Raw genomic sequence first — 13,041 nt, forward strand, 5'->3', positions numbered from 1 at the left:
GTGTGGCTTCGTCATTCGGTGCAGATAATCCTCAGCATACTGCAAAGCTAAAGTCACATTGCATGCAATTCCATTAGTCTTAAGTATTGAGTTCAGTTTGCGTTGAAACCCAGATCTGATAAGTACATTGTACATAGATATTACACATGACAAGTCACCACCACTACTGCCACCTTCACCATCACTGTCACCTTGAGTATCCAGTCCTCACTGCACCTCACCAGTTCATCACTTAGCAACATAAGTCAGTCTCCAGACACTTACTCCACCGTCAGTTCCCTTCAATAACCCCCAAACTACATCAACCACATCCACCACCCCCACTCAACGCACCACCCCTCACCTCCCACAACTGACCAACCTAAACCTCCCCCTGGTAGTCCTCCCACCCCGGTAACCCATTCACCACCACGTCCTCCATCCCCATCACCTCCGAATCCTCCGGATCCTCATAGATCTCAAAATCCGCATAATCAGTCACAATCGTCACGAGATCTGAGATATCCGGCCCCACTGGCGTCGGCGGCCCGCTCCACGAAAGCGACGACCCGGACGACACCGACGAATGGGGGAAGCGCCGTCTGCGCCCGAAAAACAGATCATTCAGCGACGACAGCGGTTGACGAGGTCGAGGTCGGACGAGCTGATCACTGAAATCCCACTCCCAGTCACTATCACTCTCGCTGTCACTGTACGGATCCCCCGCGTAGACCCCCTCCACTTCACTGTCGGGATCGGAATCACTGTCGGACTCAACCCGACGGCCACCCGCACGGCCAATGCCCGCACCACCGGGGCCATCGCGACGTCCTTCACGACCACGACGACCGTCGCTCCGACCGCCACTCCTTCTCCGCTGCCGCTGCCGATGCCGCGTCCGCCCCCTCCCCGGCCGCCGCCGTCTCCGACGCGGGGGCATCACCACCCGCCGGATCTCCTGGGGCGTCAACCCACGAAAGACATTCGGACCCAGGGTCAAAGCATACCAGAGAATATACGCGGCCGGCAGCCGACGACGCGGCCGGTAGGGGATCGCCAGGAGGGCGAATTCCTCGAGGTGGGCGGCAACGTGGCTGTAGAGGCGCTGGGCGGCGGCGAACGCGCGCGGGTTCCCGATGTAGGCTGCTCCATCGTCTCTGAGCTGGCTGGGCGGGTCGTGGTCGGGCCGCGGACCGCAGAAGGGGCAGACGGTGAAGACGGCGGGCAGTGGGCGGCGGGCGGACTCGGTGATGTGTTTGGTTTGCTGCGGGGTGTAGTTGTGGGCGTTGATGCCGTGTTGTTCGAAGGCGATCTGCGTGTGGAAGGTGCGCTGTCGGCAGGCGGGCTCGAAACAGTGCCATTTCGAGGCGTGGGCCACTTCCATGTGGTAAAGCCATTGCGGGATCGTTGCGAAGGTTTGGGTGGGATGGGTGCAGTGGGGGATGATGCAGGTGTAGGGCTCGAGGTCGGCGAGGACGTGTTTTCTGTGTTTTTGTTGAGGGGTGGGTTAGATGTACTTGAGAATGGGGGAGGGGAAGGGGTTTAAAGATGGGCGGGGGAGGGCACTCACTTCCATTCAGAAGGTATGGCATAGTGGGCTGGCAGCGTGAAGCGGCAGTAGGGACACTCGAACTCGGTCTGCCCGGGCCTCAGTTTCGGGAGCGCAGGGTGGTTGCCAAGCTCGATGTCCCACAGCGCCAGGATGAAGGTGGGCGGGTTGAGGTTGCGGCGGAGGATGTTCATGGGCGAACCGTCCTGGTAGCGCCAGTGGTAGTTCAAGGCTTTGCGTCGCTGGCAGACGGTCTCCACGATGCGAGTCTCGAGCACTCGGTCGTGGACTTTGCAGCGGTGATGCACGGTGTTTTGCACCACCAACCGAAACACCTCGTTGACGTCGGCTTCCCATTCGTCGCGCACGACGTACTCGGGGTGTTGGGCCATCAGGGGACTGGGCGCGTAGGTGCTGCTGGTCCGCGCCAGTCGCTCCGCGTCGCCGTCGAGATACCGGATGATGGCGAAGATGTCGTTGCGGCAGTAGATGAGGAGCTCGGTGAAGGCATCGATTTCCTCGAGTTGTCCGTGACTGTCACTGGAACTGTCACTGCTCTCATTATCACTGTCTTCCTCGTCGGTCTCTTCCTCCTCCTCCTCCTCCTCCTCCTCCTCATCATCATCTCCGTCGTCACCACTGTCCTCAGAATCTGCCTCCGACGCAGGAGACATCACGGGAGACGACAACGGCGAAACCACCGGAGAAGTCACAGCTGAAGGCACAATTGCAGTAACAGGCGACATCACTGGCGAAACCACAGTCGAGGTCCCATCCGAGCCCACCGCCTCAGACAGAGGAACGACCGCCAGCGCCAGCGCCAAAGTGCCCGCCGCAGACAGTCCAGCAGCCGGAGTAGATACTCCACTCTCATCCGCAGTACCAGCCTCAGCTTCAGCTGCTGCAGCAGCAGCAGCCCCCCTCAACTTCCTCTCAGCTACACCCAACCCCAAAATCTTAGCGCCATTATTCCTACATCATCTTTCACACCAGGAGCAGGAAACTTACACGAACGAATCGTTAACAACAACGACTCCAGCCGAATGTAGAGCGCACACCGCGCCTCGAGCTTGTTCCGGACGCGCCAATCCAGCGAGATATCTGGAGTCTGGGTGTTGCAGACGGCGAAATCCTTCAGCCACGAGCGGAACTGGATCTGATGGATGCGAAAGGACCGGACATTGTGCACGAATTGGCTGGCCAGTTTGTCTAGCTCGGTCTGGCACTGGCGTGCGAGGTTGATGAGCGGGGCGGTTCCGGGGGGGTTCATGGTTCCCTTCTTTTATCCTTGGGGGGTGAGGTTGAGAGATTGAAAGAGAGGGGGGAAGTTGAGGGGTAGGCTGTAGGCCGAGGGCAGAGGCCCCCGGATGCTATGGTAGACTGCTGTGTGTAGGGGATGATGTGATTTTATCTGTAGAGGTGGTGCAACGCAGCGGGGATACAGGAGGGAGGGAGGGGAGAGGGTTTGTGAAGTCACGTGTAATCCGTATCTCTGCTGCTTGGTGAAGTGTGAAAGTGTAGAGGGTGGATGTGAGGAGGAATGGGAGATGTAACAGACTCAAGGAGAATGGAGGAATTGGAGAAAGTGAAGAGGAACAGGTGAAGAGATGCAAAACCGTGTTATAAACCCAGTGGCAGGTAGCCATGTGCTGCACAATTTCAAAAAGTTGCGCGCGCAAAATGCGCATAAACGGGGGTTGCGTTGAGCCAGGTGACAACCTTCACTGTATACTAGCAGTTGTTTCTACATCTCCCCGAAGAAAACAAAGATGTCGGCATGCCGATGCAGACTGAAGCATTCACCCATGCCGAGTCATGGTTCGGGCCGATGCACCCAGATTCACTTTGTACTGTGTACTAGAGGGTCCATCCATCAGCCGCTGCAAGTACGCTGCAAGTTTTAAATCTCATTTTAAACATTATCCGATCAAAATTGAGTATTGAGATGTCTAATTGCAAAATTTCACACACCAAATCACTGCTTTCCGACTCCAATCCGATGATGATAACGCCGGTCCCTGTGCAAGAGTAAACATTATGTACAGTGCAACAAAAATTAAAACGGGATGCAGCTACTCGCTTGCTTTTCTCCCTCTCTATAGGAAATAATTGCTCATTTTCAATCATGACAGACCCTACCGATGCTCTTCCTGAATTTGGAACTCCTTTTGTATCGTTATCGACAGAAGATCAAAAGGACCCGTCTCTTCCCCGCTCAGGCGGTCCTTTCCTACACTGTCTAGCTCGTACCGTGCGGATATCGTCGACAACATGGCTTCCTCGTCGCGTCGAGCGATCCGTTCATCTCCCCCTTGGATCCGGCTGAGGATGTTGGGCGCGTAACGGAGGGCTTTCGGTGGGCCAGTGGTTCGCGGTTTGGGCTTGACACGAACAGGTGCGCCCGTCACGCGGTTGAAGATGGTCCGGAAAAGCGGCTGCAGTACCGGCAGGCAGGCACAGAAGATGCCGATGGAAGGCTCGATGCTCGACCAGATGAAGATATCGCCCAGGATCCAGGTCACGTCGACGCTGTTGACGAAGGTGAAATAGTAGATTCGGATGGCGCTGGCCACGCAGACGCTGCGAAAGGGGGAATTGTTAGGCGTCACATTGAGGGCCCTGATCCGAGGAAAGACTTACAATCCGCCTAGGAGAAAAATGCTGAGGATCTGAACCTTCTGTGAAACCCGCAGCTGAAGGCTCCAGACTAGAGGAACAGGTACCAGCAAAATGATTATGTCTCCGACCATATTTGAGACAGCGTGCCCAATGTAGAATGCGGACAAATCGTATCGCTCTGTCCCACCCTCGGGGTCCAAGTATTTGGTCCAGTAGTACGATACAGGCTGGCAGGCTGCCAGGAACGCAATGGTGCAGCCAGCCCAGTAACTCAGGGAGATACCAACACAGGCCCACATGGTCCATCTCATGCCGAAAATGCGTCGGTAGGACAGGATGATCGATAGTTTGATCAGTGTTACGGTGGTCACGTAGAGGAGAACGTTGGCGAACATAATCTAAACCAACTCTTCAAGTCAGTCATTTGGTCCCTTGATATGGTAGGAGGTTGTTCTGACCTTGACCATGGCGATAATGTCATCCATGTTGACCACCCAGATGTGCCTGCCAACGCCATATGTGCCTCCTAGTCGTATTTTAGTATTCGATCGCCCGCAAAGGAACAAAGACCACGAACCTACTATAGCGCAAGCCAAATTTGCCGTTCCAGATAGCTATGTCAAGGTATTAGTCGATGAGCTTGTGTTGGTATAAGACGACGGAACTGTACCAGCGCTGAGACAATTAGCCAATCATCCAGGCCTATGCGAGCCTGCTGCACCTTTATTCGAGAGAACAGCCGAACACCAATTGTGATGCAAGCCAACGTGTACATTGTAGCGGCGATAGCGTCATTTTTGGATTCATTGTTTGCTGTGAGGTCGACGCCTGTTGGCGGTAGACCAACAAGTTCCGACATATCCATCTCCTTCAATGACCGAATGCGCCCGCAAGCATCGTGGGACGAGCACTCGGGAAATTTTATGAAGACATGGGACAATCCGGGGGGGCTCGAGTTTTTTGTTGCATGATCCCTCGATCAGGGGCCAGCACACTGGCCGATTAATATGATGAGTAAACCGCATGGCCCAAGTCATAGTGGGTGAGCCTAACCCTATCCCATGATGCAATCTCACGGCAACCCTGGGGCTGGATTTAGATTTTAGTTCCTCCGCAAGCTGTGCATTCTAGAATGTGCAGCAGCGGTTCGGCCTGTAATAGTCAGTTGTGCGCATCGTGTACCCATCACAGGGGGGCCAAAGGCAGAGCTCTGGTTCTGTGCATGATCGAATTGCGGGTGGGGGCGCTTTGACACAAAAGGAACGAATTCCACCCGGTCGGTCACTTTTCGAGAGCGTTGCGGAGACCCGGCCGAAGGACTGTACGTATTCCAGCGGCGGAACAGCGCACTAATTGCCAGAGATAAATTGTTTTCTGTCAACTTTGCTCCAACCTAACTCAGTATAGTAGAGGAAAGGAGAACCGCGGTAGTCTGTATCTTTTTTTCAACCTCGATTGATCATTAGATGCAATAAGGATCGCGCAGCGGTTCGTTGTTCGGTCTAGGGGAGCACCAGCATAGCCTTCCGGCCCCAGCTTAGTTCTTACATGCACCACAACAACCCTGCCTGTCACTGGATGCATCCTTGCAAGGTTGCGATCGCGTGGTTGTCATGGCCCCAGAATTCCCACGTTTCTCCAACTCAGATGGCAAGAATGGTGGCCTGATGACAGATTGCCAGGCAGTGCGGTCCTCCGTGCGGTCCTCCGTGCGCCTTCCATGAGGTATCATTCTCCCCAAATGAAACAGGATCGCAAGAGACCCGCTAACCACGGAGAGACTCCCAAGAAGAGCCTGCACGGGGGTTGACTAATACATGTTGATATGTATCAAGCGGTGCAGACGACTTGCGCCTCGGAGAGTTAGAGAACAGTTGACGTATGCACAATGCCGGATCTGTCGGTGATTTGTGACAAAAGCTCTGTGATGCGGCAGGCAGGGGTGACATTACTTTAATTCTGCACTCATGTCATAGCTTTAGGCTAGAATCCCGGAGATGACTGAGAAGGCCATGTAGCTGAGGAGAGTCTAAGTACTAAGTGGCAGTTCATCCGATGGAAGGTCGTTTTGTCCCGTCCATTCCGGGCAGTTGGCTGTAGAGACACGATCATTGGATGTGGAATAATCTCATAGCTTTGTATGGTAGTCATACAATGACATCCCAAGAAATAGCCCGTATTCTTGGCTGAAAAGGATGAGTGCTGTGTAGATCGTGAGGGATGAGGAGGGATGGAGTGCTTCGAGTAGCCGAGCGAAAAAACAACCTGCTTCTCTTTTACCCCCACCGCCCCGCGCCGACTGTGTCAAATGAAGATATCTTTTTTTCCATCTGGCAACGCCCGTTCCCGACGCCCCAGGAACACTTGTTTCCACTGTGTTCTTACACTCTATCCCTTGATTGGAGAAAAACTCTTTCTCTGCGAAATTGAATCATGATCGACCGCTTGCCAGTGAGCCGTTCCACGCCTGGACACCACAAAGCTTAAGGTCGAGTCGAGCCCTATATGTGGCCTTGCTATGAATCCACCGGTCTTTAAAATTACCCCTTGCAATTTCCCGTATATTATCGCCGCCCATTAGCTACGGGCTTCATTCATTGACCTCTTTTATCATCTTCGGAAGGTGGATTCTGATCGTGCCGATCCTCAATCTGCGGTCTGCTGAAGACTTGGCTCAACGCGCCCTACAAATCCGCGTCGGCACTGATCTTTCGGCATTAAGTTATCTATCGGTTTGATCTATCCGTACATCTGATTCCTACAGAATACTCCGATGCTCACGCCATATCCCTAGAGCAACCAGCATCGACAGGCTCGAACAAGCCTTGAGCCTTTGGTCAGAGGCTTTCTGAACACTGATCAGGCAGACACCTGCGACCTTCCGTCGCAAGCGGGCCAAGCGGCGTCAAACGAACAAGTTGTCGCGGCACAAAGTCCTAGACGATTACCGAGTACCTGCTCGAGCTATTACTAGATTCGAGGGGCGTTTCATTGTATGAGTACTACACCAGTGTTTTGTGTTCCCGCAATACATCCTCGAATGTCAGGTTGATGGAAGCGATGCAATACAGTCCCTCCACTACGTAGATTCAAATTTATGCACACTACCCTCAAGAGCTGGGACGTACATGAATCCAGTCGCTCCCGTCAGAAGTATTTTGAACTGCATCATGGCGAATCGGTAGTTCTTGTACCGTGCAACGAGCACCCTTCAAAGACTCGAGAATCACCTAGTACTTATACACACAAATACCCTGCCTGGTGGCTAATCGTCACGAATCGATCGCAAATAGAGCTTCGTCGCATGCGGGATTTCTATGAATGATGCCGTTAACTGATTTTCTCCTACAGCCATTAGTACATTAAAGAGAGAATGAGGACTGGAATTATTGGTCCCACTTATCCTGATGCTCGTCCTGATGCTCGGATACAGATCCCATGCGGACTCGAATATGTTTTCCTAGCATCGGGTAACAGGGTTGTCCTGGCATACCTCCCCTTTGTAGTACTATAGGATAGAATCAAAGGTTGATTTCGTGGCCTGCGTCAAGGCTGAGATATTGTGCGAGGATTAGTATAATAGCAAGTCTTATATTCTCTCTTTCATTGCAATGCATAGCGGAGTAGAATTGATCGAGTATAGCAGCATGTGTCATGTGACTGTGACAGGCATTCAGATGGACGGAAGATTTGCGACTAGCCGGATCCGGGTAGGCGTGGGGGCTGAGCTGATGGTTCCGCTCCGCCCCCGACCGCATCCGCCTGGCCCATCGACCACCGGTGGTGTTTGATCGGCATGTCTTCTGCCTAAGTTCACATTCCAACAACACCTCGACATCGTTTAGTCGATATGAGTGGCTTCAGAGGGGTAATGAAAGAGGGCTGGCACCCAAAAGGGCGAGACGGAAAAAAGGAAGGTTGGAAGAATGACTTCAAAGGCATCAATCAAGTGGTTCGTGTCAGCTTCTGATGACGCAGTTGATCTTGTCCTAGTGCTGACCTACCCTTCGTCACCCAGGCAGGATGGATGGGCAAAGGAAAGGACAAAGACGAGCGTGAAGAGCGTGTTGCTGCACCGCTCTCTTCCCTGAAGGATCCTGCCTCGTTTGGCCCTCCACCGAAGCACATCAAGTACCACGGCGCCGGGGCGCTTCCCAACGAACTCACGCCCGATCGCAGAGGCTTGGGTGCACCCTTATCACAAGAACAAATTCATCAGCAGAATGCACGACAGCAGGAAGAGGAGCAAGCTCGGCATGATGAGGCTCAGAAGCCCGCAGCACCTCCTCTACCATACCGAGTGAATCGAACCGGACTAGACACTTCCAACCTCCCGCCGCCCCCAGTCAGGCGCGTGGAATCCCCAGCAGAGTCCGTGACATCTGCAAGCTCCAAACCGAAACCCAGCGTCCCGCCGCGACTGCCATCTAGGGCCAGTTCAACGCTGTCGTCGCAGCCGCCTACTCCACCTCCCGCCTATCCTGCACAGCCGCAAACCACCAGACCTCTCGACGGATACCTGAATCAGACCGCCACTTCCAACCTCTCCCGCGCCGGTATCTCTGTGCCTGCTCTTGGGATTGGGAGCGACAGCAGTCCCTCAGGGGCTGCATCGCCGGTCCCAATCGGCCAAGCTCCCGTGAATGAGCTTCAGTCCCGCTTTTCTCAGATGCGAACTACATCCACCTCTCCAGCTCCTCCCCCGCCGGCACGGGGAAGCATCTCCAGTGATGGACCATCACCTGGCCCTACCGCTCATGCGCGGGCTGGATCTGCGTCGCTCAACGACTTCCGTGAGCGCCATAGCGACAAGATCGATGCAGGCAAACAGAAGCTTAATGGGCTCAATGAGAAGTACGGAATCTCGCAGCGGGTCAACAAACTCTTTGATGATAAGAAGACCCCGAGTGCACAGATGCCCCCAGTGCCCCCGCACCCGGTTACACATCGTTCATCTTCAAGCATTGACTCGCTGGGCCAAAGAAAGGCTCCTCCACCGCCTCCGCCTCCGAAGAAGGCGGAGATGCGGTCAGCTCCCGTCAACAGCACGGGCTCAGCTCCTCCTCCTGTTCCATTCAGTACCAAACCCCGCTGAGCGGAGAGTAACCGAATCGGATATATAGGTAACTTCGGTGGTTGTGTCTACGTGACAAACTGCTTGCCGCTACGCTACTCTTGTTGATTCAGCGAATCACGGCATACAGTTGCATATCCTCGTTCCCCTCTACTGTATACATTTAACTGTACATATTTAGCTGCGGCACGTTAGAAAGAACATCCATGACACACCATGCAGTAGCGTTCAAGCATACTAAGCCAATCGAGTATAGCCAGTCCGTCAGACAGGCAATGACGTCGGTGGGGTCATGCTGACTGAAGCCCTGACTTAGATTATTGCCGTGGTTCACCGCTTACCTCTTATACAATCAGGGGAGCTTCACAAATGACCTGGGAATGAGGTCGCATTGATGTCATATTATTCAATTTATCAATGGCTCACTTGCGGGAGGAAGAAGAACATGATCATGATGTATCCGATAGGCTTCTTTCCATGGATGTTGGCCACCATTGGCGTCAGTATGCTCCTACTCGTGCTCATGCGCCGTGATCAAAGAATTACTCCAATTGAGCTGGCTGGATAGCCGAGGTATACAGTTGTATGCTTTAGGTAGGCAGAAACCCAGGGAAAGAATTATTCTTTCTGCAGGAACAGGAGGAGGGGTTGCTTATAGGCTCTCACAAGTACTTCAGTACTAAATTACTCTCACTCTCTCAGTAACTACATGTAGATAGCTTCCATTCTCAGCCCCTTCATCGAACCATTAACCCATACAACGAACACCCCCTTGGTAGCTGACCAAAGTCCCTATTGAGTGGCTGGACCTGAGTTGCTGGAGGACCCCCCTCAGAGTTCCAAGTGAGGAGTGAGATCGGGCTCGGATCCCCATCACAAGCATACCGCACCTCTTCAGAAAATTGAAGGTCCATATTGCAGTGATGGATGCTGCCCTGCCCTTTGTTGGGCCGAGGCTTTGAAGGGTGACCGAATTCCCAACAAAACGCATCATGGCTCCACTTTTAAGCTCTTATCGCTGCTCCTGATTCGGTTTCCTGCCTGGCTCCGGTTTTGAATGCGATGAATCGAAATTGGATTGATTGAGTTGACTGGATATTGACCTTTTCGAGTCCTCTGACGGGTTTTGAGTCCAAGTTTCCATCTCCGTTCCAAATAAATGCCTCTGCTTCTCTTCTAGCGTGCCAACGGCGATCGTCTTTCTGTTTCCTTGAACTGATCCCCCACCATTTCTCTCTTACCACCTTATATATACCTTGCAAAGTGAGCAAGGTTTGATTTGAAGAAGAAAAGAACTAACTGGTCCTCTATCCGAGCTCTTATCGTGACTGAATTGGCGTTTGCTGTTGCGGCATTGCGGGTGTGGTTTTTCCACTAGAACTTTTTTTTTTTTTTTTTTTTTTTTTTTCTTTTTCTTTTTTTTTTTTTTTTTTTTTTTTTTTTCCCTCAGACCTGGGCTTCCTTCCCTTTTTTGGGGTCAAGAACGCGAACTGTTGAGAATCGCTTCCTCGTCACTTAATCTCCATTTTTGATGCCAGTAAACCTGACTGGGGCCTAACTATCTCTTGCAATTCCTCCACTATCTCAAACTTATTGATCACTTGAATATTATCTCCGTGTGATTACCTTCTCCTGCCCTCTAAACTCTCCATTGTCCGCTCCCGATTGCGTCACAATGGTCGACATTACCGTCAACGGCCAGTCGAACCCGGCTGTGATCCGGTTCGGACTCCCTCCTGCTTCTCTTCTACAGTTCCCTCCCAGTGAACTCCCAGCGACACTGCCTGCGCCCATCACCTCAGAGCCTACCTGGTATCAGCCCTTCAACATCTCTCCCGATCTATACAATCAACTGCTGGACGTGCGCGTTCCCATCACGATCGCCAGTGTCTACGCCGTCACCGTCATCGTGCTCAACCGCGTCAACAAGAGTCGCGGCTACAAGCCTTGGGGTTTCAGCCAAACGAAGCTCTTCAAGCTCTTTGTGATCCTTCACAATGTCTTCCTGGCCATCTATTCTGCATGGACCTTCGCCGGCATGATCCGCGCTTTCCGCAACTCTTGGCCCAGTCAAAATGATCCCAACTACGTCGCAGCTGTCGCAGATACTCTGTGCAAGGTCAATGGCCCGCGCGGTTACGGGAATGCCGCCGTCTATGACCCTGCTGCCGAGCAGTGGACCATTCGCAACCCGGAATACAAGTTGGCTGAGACAGGCTTGCCTGACTTCACGGATGTTGGTCGCCTGTGGAATGAGGGATTGGCTTTCCTGGGCTGGATTTTCTACTTGTCCAAGTTCTACGAGGTCTTGGACACGGTGATCATCCTCGCCAAGGGCAAGAAGAGCTCTACTCTGCAGACCTACCACCACGCTGGTGCCATGATGTGCATGTGGGCTGGTATTCGCTATGTTGCGGCTCCTATCTGGATCTTCACCTTGGTCAACTCTGGTATTCACGCTCTGATGGTACGTACAAATGATCTGTCTCCCTCAGTTTGAGAAGCGCGCGCTGACTGATATGTCGTACAGTACACTTACTATACCATCACTGCTCTGCGCATCCGCGTCCCGACCGTCATCAAGAGATCCTTGACTACCATGCAGATCACTCAATTCGTCATTGGTTCTGCCATGGCTGCTTCTTACCTCTTTATCAGCTACACGCTTCCGTCCAGCCAGGCTGCTGCCCAAGCTCCCGTTTCGACTGCTCAGGTTGTGGCTGCTGAAGCTGCGGAGGAGGGGTTGGTGCCTTGGATCAAGAAGCTTGCCTTCCGGGCTGCAGGTGCGGAAGGCCCTGCCGAGAACGTGGGAGTTCCCGAGAGCCCTGCTGCTGTTGTGCAACCCCACCGTGTTGGCCCCATGGTCACTTGCATGGACACTACCGGGCAGGCTTTTGCGATCTGGCTGAACGTCGTGTACCTTCTTCCCTTGACCTACCTCTTCGCTCGCTTTTTCGTCCGCTCTTATCTGTATCGCAAGGATCCAGGCGCTCGCCAGCCCAGCAACCTTCAGGCCGCGGAGAAGGCTGGCTTGGATGCCCTGAAGGGTGTCAGCCGCGAGATCCGCAAGGCGGTTGAGGTGAACGGTGAGACCAGCGAGAGCACTGAGGATGAGGCCCTCAACCGTGTCCAGGCGCTCCGGTCGCAGAACAAGTCTCAGCAGAAGCCGACTATCGAAAACTCGCCCATCCGCACCCGCGCAACCACTGCCAAGCAGAAGGCCCGTTCTGTCTCTAGCGATGCAGACTCTGACCAGGGCTTTTCGACTGTTTCGTCCAAGAAGGGTGCCAAGAAGACCACCAAGGAGGAACTGCAGGGTCCCCCTGTCGTTGTCGAAGCCAAAGACTCCAATCCATTCGAGGTTCTGGATCGGTCTGCCTAAGTCATAGGAGAGTGAGTCTGGGTGCCTCTTGAAGAAAAGGCTCCTTGATTCCTGTCCTCGTTCGAAGAGTATTTGACAATCATGGTGCACATCTCAGTCGCATTCGCATAAATATTCGCTCATACCAGCACGTCGTCTTTGCTGTGGTGTCACCTGGTCAAAACTCATGCCGATCGGCATCCCTGTTTTGGCCGCGCCGGCCACCAAGAATCAGGGGCCGCGTCCCAACCAAGTCGGGCGCAAAAGTTCTCCGCAACCTTCGCCAAGAGCGTGGGAAGGGCGGCTTCTTCAATGATTGCGTTCGCACAACCCCGACGTTCCGTTGTATACTATCCGAGACCCGTGTATCTTTTGCAATGGTTGGTAGGTTGGCTTGCAGTCGTTCCACTTTTCCTGTTTATAACGTCTTTTGTTTCTTTGCTTTCGAACCAAATGTTT

At 53.3% G+C, this 13,041-nt stretch overlaps 4 protein-coding genes across 4 annotated transcripts; 2 read left to right on the forward strand and 2 right to left on the reverse strand.

Annotated features, from left to right (window-relative positions):
* Window positions 1–361: 361 nt before the first annotated feature.
* BP01DRAFT_362346 (uncharacterized protein) lies at window positions 362–2,798 on the reverse strand (the record flags this gene model as incomplete). The annotated part of the gene is made up of 3 exons (XM_025576218.1): window positions 362–1,463; window positions 1,550–2,465; window positions 2,537–2,798. 3 exons carry the CDS (start codon window positions 2,796–2,798, stop codon window positions 362–364), a joined length of 2,280 nt encoding a protein of 759 aa, XP_025435401.1.
* Window positions 2,799–3,449: 651 nt separating this feature from the next.
* Window positions 3,450–5,348, reverse strand: BP01DRAFT_76809 (putative integral membrane protein Pth11-like). The gene is made up of 5 exons (XM_025580096.1): window positions 4,818–5,348; window positions 4,725–4,761; window positions 4,606–4,673; window positions 4,169–4,545; window positions 3,450–4,108 (listed from the first exon to the last, which is right to left on the reverse strand). Exons 1-5 carry the CDS (start codon window positions 5,010–5,012, stop codon window positions 3,664–3,666), a joined length of 1,122 nt encoding a protein of 373 aa, XP_025435402.1. The 5' UTR covers window positions 5,013–5,348; the 3' UTR covers window positions 3,450–3,663.
* A 2,577-nt stretch (window positions 5,349–7,925) lies between these two features.
* BP01DRAFT_352897 (uncharacterized protein) lies at window positions 7,926–9,442 on the forward strand. Its single transcript, XM_025574042.1, has 2 exons — window positions 7,926–8,099; window positions 8,166–9,442. The coding sequence occupies exons 1-2, from the start codon at window positions 7,998–8,000 to the stop codon at window positions 9,240–9,242; spliced, it is 1,179 nt and encodes a 392-aa protein (XP_025435403.1). The 5' UTR covers window positions 7,926–7,997; the 3' UTR covers window positions 9,243–9,442.
* A 1,454-nt stretch (window positions 9,443–10,896) lies between these two features.
* On the forward strand, window positions 10,897–12,603 carry BP01DRAFT_287785 (elongation of very long chain fatty acids protein; the record flags this gene model as incomplete). The annotated part of the gene is made up of 2 exons (XM_025571511.1): window positions 10,897–11,688; window positions 11,752–12,603. 2 exons carry the CDS (start codon window positions 10,897–10,899, stop codon window positions 12,601–12,603), a joined length of 1,644 nt encoding a protein of 547 aa, XP_025435404.1.
* Window positions 12,604–13,041: the final 438 nt, after the last annotated feature.

Source organism: Aspergillus saccharolyticus (assembly GCF_003184585.1).
Source record: "Aspergillus saccharolyticus JOP 1030-1 unplaced genomic scaffold BP01scaffold_2, whole genome shotgun sequence".
NCBI lineage: Eukaryota > Fungi > Ascomycota > Eurotiomycetes > Eurotiales > Aspergillaceae > Aspergillus > Aspergillus saccharolyticus.

Excerpts from the sequence above, each read along its gene's own strand:
- BP01DRAFT_76809 (XM_025580096.1), bottom strand. The coding sequence starts at position 5,012 with ATGGATATGTCGGAACTTGTTGGTCTACCGCCAACAGGCGTCGACCTC. Across the intron at positions 4,546-4,605 it reads ACATTATCGCCATGGTCAAG|ATTATGTTCGCCAACGTTCT; the intron begins GTCAGAACAACC and ends GAGTTGGTTTAG. Across the intron at positions 4,109-4,168 it reads ATTTTTCTCCTAGGCGGATT|CGTCTGCGTGGCCAGCGCCA; the intron begins GTAAGTCTTTCC and ends CCCCTTTCGCAG.
- BP01DRAFT_352897 (XM_025574042.1), top strand. The coding sequence starts at position 7,998 with ATGAGTGGCTTCAGAGGGGTAATGAAAGAGGGCTGGCACCCAAAAGGG. Across the intron at positions 8,100-8,165 it reads TCAAAGGCATCAATCAAGTG|GCAGGATGGATGGGCAAAGG; the intron begins GTTCGTGTCAGC and ends TTCGTCACCCAG.